The sequence below is a fragment of the Scatophagus argus genome, chromosome 15 (assembly GCF_020382885.2).
Source record: "Scatophagus argus isolate fScaArg1 chromosome 15, fScaArg1.pri, whole genome shotgun sequence".
Classification (NCBI taxonomy): Eukaryota; Metazoa; Chordata; class Actinopteri; family Scatophagidae; genus Scatophagus; species Scatophagus argus.
Window position 1 is genome coordinate 3379288 of NC_058507.1, and position 23865 is coordinate 3403152.

General features: G+C 41.7%; 1 protein-coding gene and 1 long non-coding RNA gene across 2 annotated transcripts; one reads left to right on the forward strand and one right to left on the reverse strand.

The window, feature by feature from the left end:
• Positions 1-9300: 9300 nt before the first annotated feature.
• On the reverse strand, positions 9301-13081 carry LOC124072091. The gene is made up of 3 exons (XR_006845445.1): positions 12765-13081; positions 10018-10119; positions 9301-9922 (listed from the first exon to the last, which is right to left on the reverse strand). It is a non-coding gene; the product is annotated as an uncharacterized LOC124072091 (long non-coding RNA).
• An 8028-nt stretch (positions 13082-21109) lies between these two features.
• LOC124072175 (G-protein coupled receptor 151) lies at positions 21110-22888 on the forward strand. The gene is given in 3 exon segments (XM_046413394.1): positions 21110-21114; positions 21167-21203; positions 21205-22888. Coding segments are annotated over 3 exon segments (1335 nt in total). The 3' UTR covers positions 22498-22888.
• Positions 22889-23865: the final 977 nt, after the last annotated feature.

The window sequence follows — 23865 nt, forward strand, 5'->3', positions numbered from 1 at the left end:
TGCCATTTGTCAAGCTGTTTGCTGTGTTTAACTCTGTACTAGTTAAGTCTAACAGAGCTCCAGTTCTATTTTATTTTTTGCTCACTTTTACTTTTCTTATGACTCCCTTTTGTATTCGTCGTTGACACCATGTTTGCGTCCACAAGCTGTCGCTGTGAATAAGAATTTGTTCCCAGTTGATTTGCCTGCTTCAGTCTGTCTGATCTTACTTGAAGGCCTCGTTTGACCCCGGGGGCGTCTGAGGTTATGTCTGCCTGAGAGTGACTGATGGGAGGACTGGGCTGGTTAATGTTGCTGCTGGCGTTGGTGATGTAGTGCTGAACTGTGCACAGCTTACGCGTGAGAAAATCAATAAAGTGTGAAGAATTCGTCACTGCATGCCCTGAGGAAAGTGGACGGCATTGCATCATGTTCCAGTCTATTTATTGACAAACAGGTTAGAGATCATTAATTTTAGGTTAAAAGTATGTGGTTGGTTAATTTACAGCCATAATGACATATGTGTCCTCTCTACAGCACATGTGAATATACATCATCTCACAGGCAGACCACAGAACTAAGAAGCAGTAAGAAGACAGTATATATTTATATTTATACCTTGCACACCGGTAAGTCATTGCTATTCTTTATAATTTTGCCGCAACTGTCACTCTGTTTTTATTGTTTTTATATTGACACTGTGTTTTTATGTTCTATTTTTATTTACACATTCATTGGTTATACTGTGTTTATAGGTTGTACTGGAGAGAAGCCACACAGAACGTCATTGAACTTTTAGTATAATGACAATAATAATGACAATATTCTGATTCTGATTCTCAGTGCGGGTTGGGAAGTAAAACGGAAGCTCAAGTCAAACAATCTTGCCCACAAAGACAGATACTTTTCAAGTAATTCAAAGTTAAAATATGAAAGTAATTCATACTAAAATACTGATAATTCCTTCGAAAAAACAGAAAAAAAAATCCATAGCACTACAACAAACTAAGCACTGCTAACAAAAGCAATGGGAAGAATGAAAAGCACAAAAATAAAATAGAAAAGAATACACTATACTAAAATAAAATGAAATAAAGCAGATAAGACATATTAGAGATGGAAAGCTAAAACTTATGGCCAAAATTGATTTTAAGATAAGTTTTGAGAAGTGATTTGAGACATGATCAGGGCCAGTTGCATCAACTCTTCACCTGTTCAAACTGTTCAAACTTAGCTTTAACTGTAGCATAACTGTTTACTACATTAAATGAAGATTTACATAGACTATATCTAAATTAAAAGATGTTGTATGACACAAACTAGTAATTAGGAGAGAGCATTTGTTGCTATCTACTTACACCCACTGACTTCCAGCTAACTGAACAAGCTAGCTGAACTGTAAAAACATTAGCTTGCTCACATATGATCCTTTTAGCTTGAACAGTAAAAGAGTTAATGTGGTTTACATGTCTGTCCTGACGTCTGATTGAAATGCTGTTGGACAATTATTTAAACTGGGAAAACTGTGTATTAAAATTAACCAAAATAAAATAATAATTTTTTTAAGTTCTTGTTGCCTTTCTGTTGCAGGCAGTGACCAGTTAGCTTAGCTTAGCACAAAGTATGGAAACAGCTAGCCTGGCTCTGTCTGAAGGCAACAAAATCCACCTACCAACACCTCTGAAGCTCACCAATCAACACACTTTATCCCATTTGTTGAATCCATACAAAAAGTGAAAGAAAGGAAAATTTGCCAACGCTGAACTGGGACACACTTGATTCCAGTACTTCGTTTCTACAGGAATGAACTGCAAAACAAGCTGAAACTGCCTCTCATTCCTCTGATGGATTCCACTTACTGCTATTTTTACTAATATCTGTGAATGTTTCAGTCGGTGATTGCGTGATGACTGCTTTGACTGAATTTTCCCGTGATGTTTCATTTACATTATCTGTTCTCAGATCTGTTTTGCAAATAAGACTTCCTGAATAGATAAAAACTTAAATGCAGCTACAGCAAAAAGTTTCCGATCTAACGGCTTCATAAAAGCAGCTTCCAAGCGCTCTCCTCAAATGCATAACAACAGCCATTAAAGGTGTAAAAAGCACCACTTATTTCCTATTTCTTTCTTCCAGTCAGAATCCAACTTATTTCCATCCTTTGGTCCCCTGCCGCCCACATATGAAATATCACCTTATGGACCAATCTGTGCTGACAGGAAGAGGATTTTCATCCTTTGAGGGTATTTTGACAGAAGCACTTGAGATTTTCCACTCAGGTAAAGACCAAGTAAACACACTCTGGCACTGAAGTGGTGACCAAGGAGAGGGAGGCAACTTGGGCCACTTAACGAATCTTTTTATCCATGAAATTTGAAGAGCAGGGAGATTTTTTAGTCAACAGCTGAGAACGTGGGTGATTATCTAAGTTTTTAACTAAAACTCCTCCCTTACACTCCTTTCCCTGACATTTCTTTCTGTTGACAAACCTCCACAAATTCTGACTTTATTCTCCCCGTCCTGTCGTTGGCATATTTCTACCTCTAACAACTAATTAATATCTGCTGCACAAAGATGGAGATTGCTAAATAAAACCGTAAAAGAAGATGCTCTGACTCCCACACGTCTCGTTAATCACCTCCCTCCAAACTTTATTTGTTCACTGTGGTCACATTATCTTAGATACCAGGAATCCGTCCATATATACTTTATAGGAAGTTAATTTTACTGGAGACAGTAATGAGATTGGAAAATAAATTAGTTTTGAGGGAGTTAGGAATGCAGGTGTCAAAGCAAAGGTTGTGATTTCTCTGGACTGAAAAATAGAAACCAACCCAATGAAATCAAACGTGGAGGGAAAACGACTAAACGGTGGAATCTGAGTTTTGTGGAATTCATGTGAGTTGGAAGATGCTGCAGAAATATTTTCATGGCTGCCAAAATGAGGTTTTGGCTGAGGAGAGATGTGATTTTGGCGATGAAGCAGGTTGGTTGGTAGAAGTCCAGATATGTGTTACTGTATCATACAGGCAGCGAGGGCAGCAGGCGGGCTCCAGCACTGTTACGTCCCGACTTGCACCAAACAGCATCAGCAAATAAACCATTAATGACTGTCGACTACATTTAGCATATTAAGGAAAAAATCACAAAGAATTTGTGGGAGCACAAGATTTGCAGTGGAAGCTGCTCCACTTTTTTTGGATTTGCTTTTAAAAACACAAAAATGACATTTAACAGTCATTTGAATATTAAGAAAAACTTCTGCTGAAGTGCTGTAATGGAAATGATAAAATTCTTCTGTGGACAGGAATGGGTTGTTTTGTGTTTTTACTTTACTTGGCCTGCCAGAAGTTTGCTACCGAAGAATATAATATAAAGTTAAGAGGCCTGTTTGAATGAATGAATAAAAGCTTGAAAAAAAAACTGTTTGACCTCAGTGTGACCTCATTTACATGGGATGAGTTCTTCTACTTTACCCATGCAAATCAAAACTCGGTGAACGTGCTGGGATGGCTGACAGGCTTTGCATGAATTATGAAGGCCTGCTCAGGTTTTAACCACACAACCAAGAGTTTTGATGGATGCTTAGAAATAACAACCAAATTACACCAGCAACTGAAATATTATTTTAAGGGCCAATTTGTGCTGATGTGGAGAGAATTTTCTTTCCTTGGGAAGATTTTCTTTCAGACTATATTGACCAAAGTGTTTTATTCTTTCATTCAGCTTTCATCTCTGTAAACACAAGGTGTCCAGTGTGCAGTCACAGACAGTGAACACGGCCTGCACAAGCACCAGCTGGGGCACTTAGCGCCCTCTGTTGGCCATCTCCGACAACAACAGTGAGACTCCAGCTCATCTGCACATCATTGGACATAATCAATCAGCAAGTTCTCCTCCACACATTTTGTTTCTGACGCATATCATTCCGCATGTCCAAGTGAAGTAGTACAACACATTTTTGAGTCTGCATAGACTCAAATCATTTTCAAAGTGCTGTCAATGAACTGAATCCTTGAAATGTTAGAAAGTTTTCCAGAACCTGAAAGTGATCTTTCCAGATTATTTGTTTTGTGTGATCAGAAACCCAAACATTCAGTTTACCGTCTCATCGCTCTGTCATTATCGCAGGCCACAAAACATTCCCCACAGTCGTCAGGCCGTGTGTGTGTGTGTGTGTGTGTGTGTGTGTGTGTGTGTGTGAAGGGGGTGTGGCAGTGGGAGTGGCCTGTTACAAACAAAGGTGCAAACTTCTACTTGGATTCACGTAAAAAGACCAAAATTTGTAGAAAAACACACACAGGAAGCTGAAGCAACAAAATAATTTTTTTTGCCTGATTTGCCTGATTTTTGCCTGATAAGAGCTTAAAAATGAATTGAATATCCAAACTGTTGATTTTCTGCGTAACTCTCAGCACCAGTCATGAAACGTTTCTCGCTGAACTGGTTTGTCTGTTCTGTCTCAAAGATCAAGAATGAACATTTGATCATTTGAGCTTTCAATGCTGAGAAAAACTGAAATCTTTAAAAGATTGTGACACAGAAGAGCCACTAAGGGAGCTCGTTTTCCATGGGGCCAAAGTGGCTTTTATTCCCGCGCTGCTCCACAGAACAATATGAGATGTTAGGCTGCCTAACATCCCTCGACGTCCTCTAATCACACACAAAACAAAACCTATTTGAGAGCCCTAAAGGCATCTAACAGGCTCTAAATGAGGGCCTGAAATGTTTAGCAATATTTTTTAACAAACTAATCTGTCTAATTAAGATATTATCCACGCCAATCATGAAGACGACAGGGAGATTTCTACAGAAAGCCCCGTGAAGAGATCAAGTGGGAGCTTAGGGCCCCATCAAAGAGAGATTTCCTCCACTATTCTGGGAGTCGAGCTGTCGATCATCCGCTCATCAGGCGTTCAGATTCGTATCAGAGTCCGACACCAACAGCTGTTACATAACCACAGCTAATCCACATGTAACGTCCACACACACATGCAAACACACTCTGTGGGAGACAATAAGGGCCAGCAGCTGCCACACACACACACACACACACACACACACACACACACACACACACTCACACTGTCTGTGGAGCCAAGAGAAACAGAGAGACGAAGGCCCGAGATGGACCCAGTTCAAGCACCGCAGTGCAAATGGCCTACTTAGAGTTTAAACTGGGTAATTAGAAACCTAATCAGGGCTCACTCTCTCAGCCCACATGAGCGTAATGAAACGCTCCTGTCCTCGTATACGTGACGCTCAGAGTGACACAGCAGCTGTGACTGCCTGTAAACGCACCTCACAGCACAAACAGAAAGAGCTGGTTAGTTTATTAAAAGACAGGAAGTCCTGAAGATGGATGAGACATTTTTCGTTGGACACTTTAGGTTATAGGGTGGCGTCTCTTTTGCATTAGTTTATCATCAATATGAGTTACCACTGATACTAATTTACAGCATACGACTAATGAAATGTTGATTGATTGAGCGAATAAAAGTACAAACTTGATAACACGGCCCTGAATTTAAAGTAGACAGTAGATACAGTTGACTATATGAAACTGCGGGAGAGATACTTTTTTTTTTGTGTAGTACTGGAGTATCTGTGGAGTACAGTACCGGGACACAGAACTGAAGTTTGGGAATTATCAGCACTGATTTAATGCAGAGCCTGTGAAGTAATACGTGTGGTGCCACCAGCAAAGGGCAAAAGCATTTGCTTTTATTGTACTCTAAACCATCAGCTGATTGGCTCAATGAGCGTTTAAGCCAGGATTGATATTATTATCAAATGAGTCGTTGTTTTCTTATTTTCTGTTGTAAAACCGCCCTTCAAATATGCAGGATTCTTAATGATTTTTGATAACCTGCCAAAGGATCTTGGGATCCCAGTATAATTTGTATGTTAGCAGTACAATCAACAGGTGTTTGCTTTTGGCACGCAGCTCAAAATAAAAGTTAAGTGTTGGCCCTGCAAGGAAAAAAGTGTTAGGCAGCCCTGACCTGCTGTGGTGCTCCATAAAGGAGTTCCTCATTCAATATAATAACAATAAAACTAATGCAGTCTAACACAGTGCTGTAAGGTTATAATGCACAGTTTTTCCCTCTCTGATATGAATGTGGTGGACAAACTGATAAGAGACCCTCGTCAGTATGACACAGTATGACTGCATACCCTCCTGTCTGTCACATTAAACTGAGCAGCAGCTGTTGGTGGGCACTGAGCACCGCTGATACTGGTGTTACTGGGCTTTATATGAATCCAAATATTTAGACTGCGTGGAGGAGATCAGGTGTCTGCTGGACCTGAGGCTCCGTAATGAGTTTTTATCTGGACTGGACAGGAGATGGCGGATCCAGACTGACAGACATGGCGAGAGGACACACAAACCCAAACTAAACCAAAGTCCCCTGAAGTGGTCAGTCAGCTGACGTTTCATCTGAAGAGAGAGCACAGAGTGAATGCAGCAGGCTTATTTATGATGCTAAGGTTTATTAAACAGTGTGACGCTGTTCAGATCTCTTAATCCAGCAACCCAAACATGTGAAAATTCTCACTCAGGCTTCAATGATGCCACAGGTTTTCTGTGATAATAATGTTCAGCTCCCGATCAATTATTTGAGAAATTTAAGATCTGTTGTACCAACAAGGGACGTGGATTTTAGCTGTCAGAATCAGAGAGATGATCACTGACTTGCTGATGGATCTAAAATAACACTTTGCGTTTAAACAGAGAAAAATCAGTGCTTGGTCTTCACGGCCCGAGCAAGCTGCGTTCAGGTGCAGTCAGTCCATTTAAAAGCTTCCAAAATGAGGTTTAGCAAGGTTATGACTTTGCTAACCTTTAGGCCACCGCTGCCCCAACATCAGCTGATCAACATGTTGTCAATAAAAACAAAACAAAAAAGGGATATTTTTGAGTCTCGTGTCTGTCACCTGTGTGCTACTGTATGCTCCTCAGAACACTTAGCACACTTTTTCTGTAAAATCCAACCTGTCAACAAGTTGTTTATAACAGAGGCAGCAATGCAAGAAAGACACACTTTCATTACACTGTTAAAGTTACTGCATGAAGCTTTCTGACATTTAGAAGTTGTTACATGTTTTAACAATTAAACCCAGATAAGACTGTAACATTTCCCGCAGCCCCTGAACGCAGCATGCCTCCCCGCGGCCTGTGGCGGGTTTCCGCGGACACTTCAACAACACTTGCGGTGAACAGCTGGCGGAGAGCGGCGTGTTTTCCTCTGCGGGCTCAATAATACGGTGTCGGTTTACCAGCTCTGGGGATGTGGGCCCTCCCTTTGTAACGCTTAACCGGGGACTTAGTGGTCTTTGTCCGATTTATATTTTAATTATCTGCTAAACTGCGGCTGAGGGCCATGTGGGAAAGAGCCGAGGACTGACCTGAGCAGCTGTCAGTCAGCCGACAACGAGGAGGACTTTAAACAGCGTTTAAAATGTACGGAAACGCAACATTTAATCAGGTCTTACAGGCGTTTGCTCGGTTCGTCTCATTTGAAAAGCAGACAGAAGATCCTCAACAACACTGAGTGGAAAACATTTCAGGTTTCTATAGCAGCTTCCACTAGTAAGATCAGCCTAAATAACTTTGGATTTGGCGCCATCTGTTGGTCATGAAATACACCTCTGCAGGGAAAAGACTCGGGATTAATGTTGTCTTTTCCCACCTCTCAAATGTTAAGAAATGTCAGGAAGCAACCTCACTGTTAAGTTTATTTCTCTTTTCCTGCTTTTCAAATTTCACTTCAGCTGTCTTATTCTGATTTTTTTTCTGTCTTTCCCCCTCATGTCTTCATGTGTTTTCTCCCCTCCAAAACATCTCAACATTCAGCACCAAAGGAAGGAAAATAAACCTGAACATACATTTTATATGCAGTTAAAACGCTGCACGAGTCTTTATAAATTCCACCACCTTCTTCTCTTTTGCTGTCTGCCTCCACAGAGGACCAGCAGTCTTCTCAGTAGCAGCTAATGGAGATCAAAATGGGGAGGGGGGGACAAAGACAAGTCTCCAGCTCAGAGGAAGCCCTCTCCTGCTGTCTGCTTGTCTGTGGTGAATATTAAGTGATTATCATTTGTCCTTGTGTTTGTCCTCCTCTGATACTTCCTCTCCGGGCGTCACATCCCCCATGAAGAGGCTAATCTGCTCCCAGCGGGGGGGCTCCTCCCAATGAAGAGCTGAGAGAACAAACACTCATTGTCCCCGAGTCAATACGAGTCAGCAGCGAGGAGCCTCAGTTCTCACAGTGTTAAAATCATTTGGCTCTTGGGCTGATATTGTGTGCAAGTTTGGCGAGATTTCTTCATCTGTGTGGAGCAAATTCCAGGTGGGAAAACCAGTGAAGGACATCGTACAGCACGTGGAGACGTGTTGCCAGATTTGACCGTTTCATGCAAAGAGAGAAAATTTGCCCGCAGTCGAACTGCAGGAGAAACAGAAACTAAAACCCACACCAAAAACATCCTCAGTCATCAACAGAAAAACTCTAAACTTGTGTGTTTTATTCTTTTATTCCAGTATAGTTTTTAATTTTTTAAATATATTTTATTTTTTTATACTTCTTCATACTGTATATTTCAGTATTTTATACTTTAAATACATTACTGCATACTGATCTTCTGTTTTGTGGTGTTTATTTTAAAGTTATTGCTGGTAACTGAGAAACACTTCGGCACCTCAGCTGAATTGTGTGTTTCCTGATACGCACGAGCGACAAAAGAAGGTCTTGTTCCCCAAAGAACTTATTTTCACGTCTGAATTTATTCTGTGGTCACCAACAAGCCCGAGAAGATTCTTCAAAGATCTTTAGAGACACGGCGAGACAGAAAGACCGAGCGGCGTCCCCGCAGCCTTCAGGGGTTTGATCTAATGCAGTGGAACAAAAGAGAGGAGCGGATCTGAAGTGGGGCGAGCAGGGCGAGTTTAACTGAGCCCGTCCGACCGTTTGATGTCCCCGGGGATCGCAGAAATCATGTAAGCCCCCTGTAATTTACTGTTTGGGGTTGCCTGGGCAGGCTTAATTCCCATGAGGACCTTCTCCCAGTGTTTTTATAAAGTCAGGATTTGTAAAGCTGCTCTCGTTGACCCCCTGCAGGTCGTGAGGGCAGAAGAGCAGCGTGACCCTCATCAGGACTGAGTACGAGTGTGTGTGTGTGTGTGAGTGTGTGTGTGTGTGTGATAAACGCCTGCAGAAAGAGGACGATTGTTGGAAACTCTTCACACACAAGGGAAACCAAAAGCAATTTAAGGAACAGTCTGTGAGGTTTTCCAGAATAAAAACACAAACTCATGAATAAAACACAAACTCATGCTGAAGTCACGGACAGCAACAGCAGGAAGACGGAGGAGGACGAGTAGTCACTGTAGCTCAACAGGCAAAGCTTAGAGCGCCACCTACAGAACCTTTAACTCCTAAGAAAAACCCTGCCATTTAAATAGAAGAGCGGAGAGTTCAGAGAGAACAAACATGTCATTCGCGTAGTTTCCCAGCTGGAATCAAACTGGGGACACTGCAGGTACATGGGATTCATTTCAACCAAAAATCCACTGATCCTGAACCAGCTGAGCAGTATCATATTGTCTGAAGCTGCTTGGGTTGTTGTCCCTGAAACACACCCAGAGAAGCAGACAGATCAGGGGAGCTGCTTCCTTGGTCTCAGATCACACCCGGGGCCCTCGAATCATTCCAAGCCTCCCCATCCACCTCTATGAAAGTTAAACAAAGCAGGACAAGCTGTCAGCCTACCACAAATCCCTGCGTGTTTGTTGCTTCCGAGCGACAAACCCTGGGCCTGAGCACCACCATGATCCGTCGAGGCAGGCCCGTCTGCCTCTGTCCCGTCCCCTCTGCTCCGAGGACACCCAGACGTGCCCGACGGTTCACGGCGGTTCTTAACTGTCACGGTCAACTCCCGCCTGCAGGAGAAAGGGGAGGTCGGGATTATGAGGAGCTGTTTGCTCTCCGAGGCCCTCGCTAACCTTCAACCTGCCCTCCAAAGTGACACACTGACCGCTGCTATTGACGCAGCCGCGAGAACAACAGCACTCAGAGCAATGTCAGACCTCCCTCTTTCCATTCACTGTGGGAGAGTTATGATCTCCCTCGTTCATCGCTGCAGAGGAGAGAAGTTCATTGGTAACATTAGCATCAGCAAACAGCAGCATTTGGTCGAATTAATCCTCATCAGCTGCCCGTTTTGTTGTGTTGTGTTTGCAGACACACGTGGCGTAAAATTCATGACACGCATCTGATGTTCGCATGTACTTCATGAATGTAACGGAGCAATCAAAATGACCTAATCTATGTTGTGATTTCTAAAAGGGATAACAGAGTTTAAACTGCTCTTTCCTGTAATGAATCTGGTTTTTGTTTTATCTCCTGAATTGATGATTTATTGTTTTTGCAGTGCATTTTTATTAAAAGGGAAGATAGCATCAAAGATATCAAAGACAAGCAATACGGACTCATAACATGCTATAGTAATCCACACAGTATCATACGACACAATCCTGCTGATTCATACTTCATGAAGGACCTGAGAAGCTCCAAAATTAACTTACTTTCCATTTGTATTTTCATATCAAAGAGTCTGTCTGTGTAGCTGCAAATCAATATGAATTTATAGCTGCCAAAAATCATCCTCCAGTGGTTTAGTCATCCGTTAAGAGCTTCTTCACTGTCATTGTCTGATTAATTCAAACTGATTCCAGATGATTTGTAATTCCTGGCCTGTAGAGAGTCAGTCTCTGTATAGCTGCACCTGTAGCTCATTATGTGATTACAGGTGCGCGTTTAAGACATGAAAACACTCATGCACGATAAAGTGTAATCCTCCCAACATTTATTTTCTAAGTGAGATTATTTTCTTTATGCCAAGCACACTTACGACATTAGAAAACATACAAATGTATCAAGTGCTTTTGTGCGAAAATGTGAATTGTTGACAAAGTGAAAGCAACCCGTAAGCTTACAAGGACGTAATTGGCCATGCAGGAGCCCGTCAGGAGTTTAATGCAGCTGAAATGAAGACAGAAATGATGTGCGATGACTGAGCAGACATAAACAGCACTAATCTGCTGGGGAGATGGACTCTAATCTGAATTTCAGCAGTGGCCAGTGTCAAAGCCAAAGGCGTTTGTCCGTGTGCATTCATTGACAGGATCTCGGAGGTTATTTGTCAACACGACTCATATAGCTTTGGTAATCTTCAATCCTCGCCTATAGACTGATTGATAATTGATCCCTGTTCAAACAGGCTCTCTGTGGGCCACAGTTGCCTTTGAATGCCAAACGAGTCATTCTGCCTCGTCCTCTCGCAGCAGCCTAATCCCGTAAACGAATGGGAATGAGTGTCGTCCTCTGCTGATGTCAACCGTTCACTCTGCCATTTATCTCACGTTGTTTACTGATGAGGCCTTCAAAGTGGACAGGGTCACTCACGGGAGCTGCTTTTGTCAAGGAAAGTCTCATTTAAAAGCACAAACTCAGCTGATAGCTAAGAAATGTTACTGTTGCACACTCACAATACAAAGAAGTGATTCATGAACGACACTGAGGGTTACAAGCTTTTTTAACCACTTTTCCACAAGTCCTGCAGACTCAATACTCATGTTGGTCAAACACTTTGATTCAGGCTGAAAAATCTCAACTACTGTTTGGTGGATTGTTGTAAAATTTTTTCACAGACTTTCATGTTGTCCAGAGGATGAACTCCGCTGACTTTGATGATTTTCTTTTCCCTCTTGCACAACCATGAAGTTCATATTTATGGATTTGAGTGAAACATTTCAACAGCTGTCACACATTTTCAAACATCATTATGTTCATTTCCCTCTCAGGACAAATCGTTTTAACTTCGGTCAACCCTTAACTTTAATGCCACCATCAGGTCAATATTTCAAATTTACTAAACTAACACTAATGTTCCTAATATATGACCTGTTCAGACTGAGGTGTTGGAGACAGTCGACACATCTGCTGTGGTAATTCAATGTTATATTGTTCAACAATACAAAATGCTTTGCAAATATTATGCCAACAATGTCGGGATTTCCCGCTTGTAAATGTCAACTGTAACGCCCCTTGAAATCGGAGTTGGGGCTCAGAAACTTAGAAGATTCTCACCAACGTCAACATCAAAATCCAAGATGGCTGCTTCACTTGTCAATCGTAGGGAAAGCTGTAGAATACAGTAGCCCTTCTGTTTCGTTAGTCTCTCAATAAACCACAGTACTCTCCCGCCTCTATCTGTGGATGTTGCTATATCTGCAAAATCCTACATAATACATTATTATTAACTGGTCTTGATGATAAAGTATTACGCCGAAGCCATCCATCTTGGTTTTCTGACTTGTTGTACTTTAAGCTAGTGGAACGCAGCACTACAGGCTAAACTGGGTTATGTCTTTGTTAAAAAGCTTCCCATTCTAAATTCTTTGAGTATTACCAACTGTGAAACACATATTTCTCCATGTGTAAGGGTAAACAGAACAAAGCTGTACGCAAAGGATTGGCAGGTACATTTAATGTGTAATTTTCCCGCCAAAACTGAAACTGCTAGCAGTTATGCTCCAGCTGCTAGCTAGCTGCTACAGTGAATTCCTGTTAGCTGCTTAACAAGCTAAGACACTCGCTAACAAATTCAGTGGAACCAAAAAGCTGCCTGAATGACAGAAAAATATTTAACAGCTTCTCTTGCTTAAATCGCAGCAGGAGAAGGAATAAGAAATACACAGGAAAATGTTGTTTGTGTCATACTTAGGCATTGCAGAGGATTTATGTTCATGTTTTCTGGTCCAACCTGCCGTCGCCCTGCTCGCAGTGTTGGATTTCTCCTCTACCTTCACAGTGAAGAGGATAGGTCAGTCAGTGATCAGCCCAGGCCCAGAGCAACACAATTTTATTTGTAAGGCACGACAAGGGGAATGACATTTAACTTGTTATTATTTCCCAGAGAAGATTAATGATAAATTGTCCATTATTTTTCCTTAAAAGTGAAAGATAAGACCACAGTCATTTGCCCCAAAGCCAGAGTGCCACCACTATGCAAAATGACAGCCAATTATCGGGGCCTAGTTTGGGATAATGACTTTACAATGAATCTTTTGATTGAAATGTAACTCTGCTGGCCCTGGGCAAAGTGCAAAGAGAAAAAAATGAATAGAAAAGTTACAGAAACAATAAGCACTATATGACTGTGTTCATCTCTTCCTCTGGGTCTCTCAGCCTCTCTCTCTCTCTCTCTCTCTTTCCACTCCTCTTTAGAAATAGCTATAGGAGAAAGCCAGAGATATGCATATATTGATGGAAAAATTATTAAGTCGCAGAGGGCTTGCAGCAAACATAAATTAGCATATTCAGGGTAAATATGCAGACTATTTACGATAATAAGACCGGATTATTCAATTCAATGAATGTTAAATAGATGAGGAAATGGTATGTGTCTTATCTAGTCAAAGCTTCTATTCATTTTAATCGCTTCCCAATTGAACTCTTCATTTTATTCTCTCTCAGTTATTGTCCCCATTCCAGCCCGCGATGGCACCTATGGGTCCTGGGAGATTTCCACCGGTCACGTGGTTTAAGTGGCATTCACCTTATTCTCAGCGGAAATGGAGAAAGTCGACGTCACCCCGAGGCCAACATCACGATAAGCCCCTTTTCATTATGCACAGGGGCCGATGGAGAACAAGATTAGCGGGGCCTTGTGTGCATAAAGGCAGGAACATACAAGTCATCTAGATTAAATAAAAACAGCTCTCTTTTTCTTCCCAGAGCACAAGTCCATAAACAAAACGCATTTGGTTTGTGTGCATTAAAACTTTAATCAGTTTCACTGTGTATGTGTGTGCATTGATATGTCACAGTCTTTCTGACATGCGTGCGCTGCTGCAGGCTTCTCTTCTCTTCACCGGTTTTGTGAGACACCATGAAAGACACATTTGAACTAATTACCAACGTGCCCACACGTGGAACTGATTGGATAAAAGCCCTTTCAGGTCTTGGAGGGATTTCGTAAAGTCCTTTTGTGCCAAAATGAAGTGTAATTTGGTTGTTGTTGTTTTGCACTCACTGCACAAACAAGTGATTTTTTTGAACATGGACTCCTGAGAAGGCCAGATGAGATATGGACAACAAATCCCACGAAAGACCAAAACCAGCATTGTGTTCTTTAAAACAAAGTGACCTAAAATGTAAAGTCTAATTTTTTAAATTTTTTTTTGAAGAGGGGTTCAGTAATTTCCTATAACAGCTGATGGTTTAAGGCAAAGATACTCAAACTGGAGTAAATAGTGGATTTTTGGAGGGACTATTTTCAGCTGCGGATTAATACAAATTTGGTTCACTTTTGTGCATTTTAGCAGCAGGATGCATGTCAAAGTAGATGAATAAATGACAGAAGTTGTCAGTGTGGCTCACTGACGTGTGTTTAATAGTTTCCAGACAACAAAGGAGCTTAGCTGCTGAGGAAGAAGATATTCAAGACTTTGGATCAGTCGAGCTTTTAGGTTTCTGAACGAGTGCCAACTGATTTCCATTTATATGACAACAGCACGGACCATGCAGAGACATGCGGAGTCACATTATTGTCAGGTACTAAAGCAAGTGTAAGCGATGTTGAAGGTGCAGATCAATCAACGTTAATAATTGATATTTAAATAACCGACATCCCACGACATTCAAATGTTTATGATTCTATATTATATCAACGCTTTATTTTCAACTGAATAGCAACAGCAAATTCATTCAAAAATGAATCATTGAATGTTCCAAGCTGCAAAAATGCAGTAAAATATTTTTCTGCACTTTGGATGCCCACCATAAATGTGGTCAAACAAACATTTTTCTCTTAACGTAATCCAAGCTGCGATTATGTTGACTTGATGAACATATTTACGTTTTCAGATTACTTGTTTACTGACATCATATCTAGCAGACACGATGCTGTGATGGATTATATATTAGGTCTTTCCTTCGTACAGAAACACCTGACAACATATGAACAACAGCACGTTTGTCCAGGGAGGAGAGACTCGTTTCTTTCACTTTTCTGTTTCAGGCTAAAACAAAACAAAACAAAAAAATAAAAATAGAAGTCATTTATCTTTTTGTAGATGAAGTTCAAGCCTGCACCCGCTGAAGGCAGAGGATGTGATGACTTTCACTGTCCATTATTTTTTTTCATTGTAATAATTAACAGCCTGCCTTGATGTTCTTACGCCAGTAAATGAATAAATAAATGTTAGGATCATCAGCCTGTTTGGAATCAAATCAGCCATAACAGTTAAACTGGTCTGTACGTTGTTTTTTGCTGCTTTTAGTTTCTCTGACTGGAGTAAATCCTCTCACTGTGGCATCTATTTCATACAAGGCAGAGAGATAAAGTCAAACACAACCCGGCAAAAGATTTTTCCTGACTCAGGTTGATGAGACAACTCGTGTGTCAGAGTCTCCATCTAGTGGCCGAGAGGCCAAATGACCTCAGGATTTTTTACACAAACGGTCACCTGCTGCCATCTACTGTTGGTGTCATGGAGACGGAAGGAAAAGCCATTTTCTTTAAATATTAAATGTGTTACACATTAAAAGATGGTGAAGTGCAATTACCCCCATCTTTTGTGGTAAATGATTATTCTAATGTTTATATAATGCAAATATTCAGAGAAAATGCCTTATCGAAGATGATTACCAACATAAATATTTTAAGAGAAGAAGAAGAAGAATCAACTTTATTGGCAGTATATATATTTTTACATACATGCAACACCTGGCAAATTACATGCAGTGAAACACACACAGGAGCAGTGGGCAGCATCAAGCTTTATTTCCCCATCATCTACTGCATGTTAGCAGCTCGCGGTTCCAAGATACATTCCTAATATACCAAATATTTGCAGTTGCTTCCTCTGTCACATGGTGGCGCTCTTCTCTCATAATTTTAGAAATGAAGCCCAGACAATATTACAGTATATTAACTGCAGACTGTCGGGATTCACAGCCTTTCAATCCTTTCATTCTGAAATAGTCAACAGCCTAAAGCTCTCTGATGTTATTCTCTGGCTTTTATTTTGGAAATCAAATTTTGCTTCCAGTCAGTGTTGTAAAAAGTATCTCCATGTCATACTAGAGTAAAAATATATTGTGGTAAACTATAACTTCAGTAATAGTCACCAATGTGAATAGTACTTGAGTAGCAATCTTAAAGTATCTGTTATTAAATGTACTTAAAAGTAAATTATAAATACATTCACATGTACTCTAAAGTAAAGGTACAATATTTGCCTCCAAAATTTGGAGGAGTTGATGAAAATGGAAATACCCAAGTGAAGTACAAGTACCTAAAAGCAGTACTTAAGTACAGTACTTGAGTAAATGTACTCAAAGTAGGTACATTCCATCACTGCTTCCAAGAGTATTTGAACTGCTTCCTTCAAGGTGTTATGCTATCACTGCACCTTCATTCTGTAATGTACAATTACTGCATTCGGATTTTATCTACTTTGGTAAAAGTACAGAAGTATTATCAACAAAAGTATGCTAAAGATCAAAGGTAAAAGTAGTCAGTGTGCAGTTTACCGTCCATAAACGTTACATGTGATCAGTGGTTGAATGCAGCGAAGCACAAATTTGAGGTTCTTGTACTTTGAACAGTACTTGTACTTAACATGAGTATTTTCTTCTCATGTCACTTTATACCTCTAAACTTCTCAGTTAATTTACAAATTCACAAACAATATGAAAATGTACAAGCAGAGCTGAAACGATTCATCAGTTAATACACTGACAGAAAATATCAGCAACTTTTCTCATATTCACTTAAATCACTTGTCGTGTAAAATTTCACTTTCTCAACTGTGAAGATTTTCTTTTTTTTTTCATCTTAATAATTTTACATTATTTTTAAAATTATTTTTAAGGTTTGGACTGTTGGGGTGGACAAAACAAGCATTATGAAGGCAAACCTGCTTTTACATACGCAATAATAATCTAAAGCTACAATACATCACAGCATAATGGCCACGCATGACTGTTTATTTTAATACTTTTAAGCACTTTAAATGCATTTTCCTGATTAATATTTTCAATGCCAGACTTTGGCTTGTAACAGAGTATATTTTTGACAGCGTTGTATTAGTAGCACATTTAAGTAAAGGATCTGAATATAATAAACTGTCAGTGTCATGACAGCAGACAGCAGGAAGGCACAGCAGGCAGCTGCACACAGGTGACATTCATCTGCATAAAGACAGGAAGAAAGAAAAACATGAATCATTAAAAAGCAGGCGATGGGAGTAATATTCACTAAGCCCATCATACACACACACACACACACACACACACACACACACACACACACACACACGTACCTGCTAATATCGTGTTTAAAGTTGTGTATATGTCTTTGGTTTTCATACATTTAAGATTAAAGAAGAAAAAAGATAAAGCTTATGTCTCCATCCGCTGCCCCTCCCATACGCACCACAAAAACAACCCCTGACATTAATTATTTGCTATTTTGCAGGCGGGAGTCTGCCCTTTTGCTAAAGGGAGTCATTTATCCCTTTGCATGATGCCTGAAACAAATGAACGCAGAACAAGATAATGATCGTCATGACCTCCTGCCACACATCACACATCTTAAGCAGCTTTTATTCACACGAGCGGCGGAATTAAAACAGTTTCAGAGGGGAAATCGATCTGCCGTCTGAAGCACGAAGGCTCTGCGAGTCAAGTGGTTTCCGTCCACAGGTTGTCGTAGTAACCGTCAGTCCTGCCACCTGTAGGAGCAACTCGACGTCAGTGTCCAACAGCCTCCATCTTGAGCTCCGTTTGATGGCGGGGGGAGCGACTTGAAAGCAGTTGTGTAAAGCAGGGCCGCAACATCAACAACAAATCGCTAATCTCTCCTCCACTTCTGAGCACTAACATCAATAAGATGAGGCTCCGATAACAACTCGGTTTATGAGAGCGGTTACCTCAGCGGACCCTTTGATCTCTCTGAATGACGTTAATGACAAAAACCTGCATTTGTTTTCTTTGATACTGTAAAAGCTTTTCTGCATCAAGGCACTTGGGACAAAAATGTATCATGGCAAGGTCTGCTTTTTATGCTAGACATCCCTGTGGTGGAAAAAGTACTTCATCTTTGTTCCTACTCTGGACCGTCTCCAAAGGGAACATTACAGGAGTTCATTTAGACTCTTACGAGCTCTGGGTTTTTGTTCATGTTCTCCCCCCCTTCTCTCTGTCATTTTCTTTGACTGTTATTTTGTCCTTGTCTGACTAAAAGCCTTGAGGGAATGTGAGGGATCCAGCTCTCACACAATACTGATTCAGTCTAGGTTTGAGAGGAGGACACAGAGACAAATAAAAGAAAAAAGAAAAACAGTCACAGACATTTGCTCTCGTATCTCAGCTGGTCTGGTTTGCTTCTCAAGAAAAAGACCCGCAATTACAGTCTGAGTACCAGACGCCACACGAAGGCCCACGTACGATTAAACAATAAGCCTTTCAACCTTGTAAGAACCCGCTGAGAAACTGTCGCACATTAGAAAATGACAGCACATTAATGCACCTTTTAAAGGATAATAGCAACCATGACTGACAGGCGGATAACACCAAGAGTCCACAGCCATGCTAACAGCTCTGTGAAGCTGGATTTGCACAGCACTACTTTGAGCTGAATGCTAGCATGTGATGCTAACACTCCAGGTCTGGAGTTTTCCATGCTCACAGTCTCAGTTTAACATGTTAGAGAATGTCATTGGCTTGCTAAGGAGGGACAAAATGGAGGACCAACAGTGCAGACACTGAAGCAAGGGAGAATTTGCACAAAAGAAACTAGAATTAATAAGCTAAAGTAGCACACGACAGGCAGCTGGGAATCCAGGTGAAAAGACTCCAAACAAAGAAGAATCCAAAAGGCAAAGCAAATGCAGAACAAACACAGACAAACTGACAACACAAACAAGGAGAGCACAGGTGTATAAAGACAAAGTGGACTAGACAGGTGAAAACAATCAGGGAAAAGGAAGGGAAAACAGACAAAGATGGGAAATGAAAAGTTGAACAGGAGGACACAAGAGGAGGAAAAACTACAAAATAAAACAGGAAGCTAACTAAACAGAAACTTCAAACCTTGACAGAGTTAATGCAGTTCATCCTGAACAGGACATGATGTAATCACTTTATGTGTCAAATATCACAGTTATACAGATGATATACTATTTTACTATGCTACTATATTTAAATTCTTATTTGCTTTAAAACATACACTGGATACCACTTACCGGTACTACGTTAATTTCAAAATAACATAAAAAACATAGCCTAGCATCTTGGTTCATCAATTCATTGATTAGTTTTTTGTTTGTTTGTTTATTCATTTATTGCTTTTTTGTTAGCGTGCTAATAAGCTAAAATAAAAGCATGAACATTATCTACATTTTACCTGGTTAACTGCCTATTATTTTCACAATTGTTTTTGTCTGAATTGCCTTGTTAAGTGATGTGGCTATTGATGTGCATTGGGGTATTTATTATTTGTATTTTCATTATTAATCCTACGCTCATGAAAATACGTCACAGGTCCGGTCATGTGGGGAAAATGTAAGAGCATCTCTGTGTGGACAGATGCAGATTTGAGTGTTTCATTCATGTTACACTGATATTTTTTCCAGAAGAAAAGTCCGTGGGAGCTGAAACCTACTCGTATTCTTAGCCCGGCACACTCCATAACATATCAATTATCCCTGATTAATGCACACCACGGAGGCAGCACTCCTGCTTGTGCCATTAGATCACCCTTCTAAATAACATCAGAGCCTTGTTTGTCTCCTCTACAATCACACTATGCGTCGATTCATTCATTAGATCTGAAGCTCCTGCGCTTCTTGCTCTCCATCCACATCTCACACTACTTGACGATGCCTCACATCTTCCTAACCCCATACTGTGACGGTGGCTCCGGTCTCCTAGCAACCAGCCCTCTTATAGGAGGTGACAGCATTTGAGTGGGCACCCTCATCTCTCCACATACGACCCCCCACCAACACCACCACCACCACCACCACCTCCCACACCCTCACCTTCACCCTCCCCTCCATCATCCGGATGCTCTTCAAGTCAAGTAAACACACCTCACCGTGTTGTGCAGTCTGCTTTGTGCACTTATGCATTGGGGTCACCACATCAGACCGATAATGAACCCGAGTTGTCATTTTGCTTCACTTCATTCCGAGTCTGCGAACAGTAAAACATGTGAATCCACTAACAGCAAACTGCTATGTCAGATTTTAGTGCCCCAACAATCCTATTACTTCAAATGAGGATTAATCCAATGAGGTACGTGCAGTGAGACAAATCTGGGAAAAAGAGAGAACTGATATCAGATCTGTTTCAGGAGCTACTCTTAAGTTTCTCATTTTGCATATTGGGAGGGAATTTATTGCATTAAGTTTGGTGATAACACAGTTATAAATGCTTGGATTCATCTGACAAATGCTTCACTATGAGGGTTTTAAAAATCAACGAAATACATCCTCTGGTAACATAAAAACATCGTAATCTTAAAACCCCATTAAAATGTCTTTTGCGTTGACATTAAAGGGACAGAAACACCAAATTTGATCCTCAGTAGACAAAAGTTTAGCAAACATGTTTATTCTTCTCGGTTTGAACTAAGATGCACGGTTATTAATGAGTTAGTTTACAAAGGATGTTTCTGCTCGTTTGCAAAGTTACTGGAATTTAGGACAATCTGTGTTTTGTGTGGGGAGTGTGCGTACATTAAGACGAGCTTAAAGCATTTGAAAACATATTGATTGGTCGTTAATCCCCGTCGTGCTTGTCTTTCACCCAACATATGATATGATTAGTCTGATAAGATCACACTTCACCTGGCTGCACAGTGAAAGTCCCAACTCTCACGTTTGACTTAGAAATCCAAAGAGCTGACGAACGGACATCCAGAAGATAATGTGCGACATGTTTCTGCCACGCCACGCCACGCCAGCCCTGATCCCTCTGAGGTTTTTAAATGTAAATCACATCACGCTGCGCTCACATGTGGGCTGCCTGCAGCCCGGAGCCACACTGACGACATGACGTGAGTGCTTGACGATGCTAAATGGCAGCACTTGAAATAGCCTACCTGCCAGCCTGCTCACCCACTTGCTGATGCGATCACGACCCCGTTCAGAGCGTTTCAGCACCGCGTCGCGCCGGTCAGCTCCTCCGCCTTGTGGTTATTGATTTCCCCTCCAGGACGTTCAATCTGCGGAGAAAAGCGGAAGTCGGCGCACAAGAAAACAACTTCACTTTGAGGAGCTCGAACTTGAAAGTCACAGGGGAAGAGATGGATACCGATCGACCGACAAATGTCTCCTTTTTCGATTTTGTCGGAGGAGTTCAACTTCTCCAGCGGGATGAGACCAGGACCGCCATGCCTGTCATCCTGATCGGGATCTGCGTGTCCGGAGCGGTCGGGAATTTGCTCGTTTTGCTGATTTTCATCCGTGACTTTAGAAACGGGAAGGGCTCTGAGGTGAAAGCGCTCCTCGCCTCTCTGGCCTCCACGGACTTGGTGATCCTGCTGCTGTGCGCCCCCGTGCGCGCCGTCACCTACTACAAGCAGACCTGGACCCTGGGGAGTTTTGTCTGCAGCACCACGGACTGGTTCCAGCACTCGTGTGTGGTAGCAAAAACTTTAATTCTTGCAGTCACCACCAGAGCCAAACACACGTTGGTTCCCAGCACCGCCACGGGGCCCCTCTACAGCCCGACGTGGATTCACGGGGCCCTGGCGTTCATTTGGATTGTGTCCATGATGTTTCCGATTCCCCAGATGCTTTTTGCCTCTTTGATGCAGCAGGGCCCCGACACCATTTGCGTCTCTCAGATGCCAGCGTGCGCGTCTGACTTCATGAGTTTGTTCTACAAGATTTATCCAACTGCAACCTTCGTGGCGCCGGTCATCTTCACACTTGGCTACTACACGAAAACGCTGCACTCTGCGGTGAATCACGCGCCCAGCCCGCAGCACCAGAGCAAAGTTACCCTGGTTTTACTGTGTCTGAGCGGCGCCCTCGGGCTCATGCTGCTGCCAGAGTGGGGCACATTCACCTGGGTCAGGCTCGGGTACAACAAACCTCCTGTGGGTTTCACCATCTTCGCGCAGGTGCTCCTTTACGCGTGCAGCTCGCTCTCTCCGGTGATCCTGATGACCATGTACGACGACGTGCGCCAGGGGTTGATCACCATCTGGTTCATCGCGACCTGCAGAGGCTCGAAGCAGCTCCCCAGCAACAAGTGTCCGAAAACGGAGGGAAACGGAGCAGAAGTCGGAGCCAACGCCGTGGCCAACGCGGTCTCACCGGAGAAGGAGAAGACCTTCCCGGACGTGGAGCACTTTTGGACAGGGCGCAGGAATACGCACGTCGAGGAAGAGCAGGATCCGGTTCCGTGGGAGAGAGAGGAGAAAATGTTGTAGTGAATCAGATGTTTTTGTTTTGTTTTGGGTTTGTTTTTTAGCAGAAGCTTTCAACGTGTTCTCAGCTGGTTTCTAGCTTGTTTGACCCACAGTGCAGACCCTCGTTGAACGGCTGTAGCGGCCTGTTTGCTGTCGTGAGCTTGAGTAGACGTAAAACCAACTTGTACACTATCACGTTTCGATGTTACAACATGTTTCTACTGTATATTTTGAATATTTAGTTCTCGTCCGCAGTTTTGCTGCGCTGTCATGTAGGACGACACGTCCATCACAGGAGGTTTGTACAAATCTGTGGCCAATGTAAATATCCAGGACGCTGGAGCTTCAGACAGGTTTGTTGTGATTGTGTACACGTGGATAATAAAACATTCTCAGATATGGACTGTGTGTGTGTGTGTGTGTGTGTGTGTGTGTTCCCAGTCCACCTTAATCACGGATAAAATACAATTCGACCATCAAATCTCTCCATTTAATTCAGCCACAGATCATTTCTCCATATTAAATTCACAACTAATCCAGCTGCATGTTTCGGGTCATGTCAGGTCAGTCATGATGCTTCAGTGAAAGCTGCACTTTTGGCAGTGTGAGCCAGAAGAAGTGCAGCATGATGAGCACCAGGAACAGCCCGGTTCAGTAAGTGGACTTTATGGAGCAGGAGGTGGTTTGACTTTCAAACACATGACACAAGTCACAGAGTTCCTGCTAGCTTTTTAATATTTACCCCTGCAGTATTCAAGACGCTTTCAGGGTATTTCTACACTGTGGAGGTACAACTAAGAGATGTAAGAGGAAGTACAAAAGCAATAGCATCAAAATCTACTTCACTCACACTGAATGTTCCATTTCAGAGCAACATTTGAATGAAATCAGTGATGCTTTGACATCAACGTACTTAAATCTTGCAGCTGGTTAATCTGACGTGCTGCTGGGTTTTGTGTCATCTTTCCTGAAGGGATCAATAAAATCTTAATAATAAAACATCCTAATTCACTGTGCTTATTATGCTTAGTGTGATTAAACTTTAACACACAAAGAAACTATAAGTGCAGTTTTTAAATAAAATGTTGTGGAGTACAAAGCACAACGTTTGACTGTGAAAGGTAAGGGGGACCTCAGCACCGTACTGAAGTGCAGTACTTGAGTACATGTACTCAGTTACTGTCCACCGCCTGTGTCAGCAGACATGGGGTCTTTTTAGGTGCTTATTGATGAAGCTGCCAGCAGTTTCAACAGCTGGACGCTCCGTAAACAGATGATTAAATTATAACTAAATAACAAAAACATAATGTGCTTTAAACGATTTATTATAGGTTTTATATGCTGCTGAAGCTTTAGATGCTCATGTTAAAGGCAAATAAAAGTCAATAA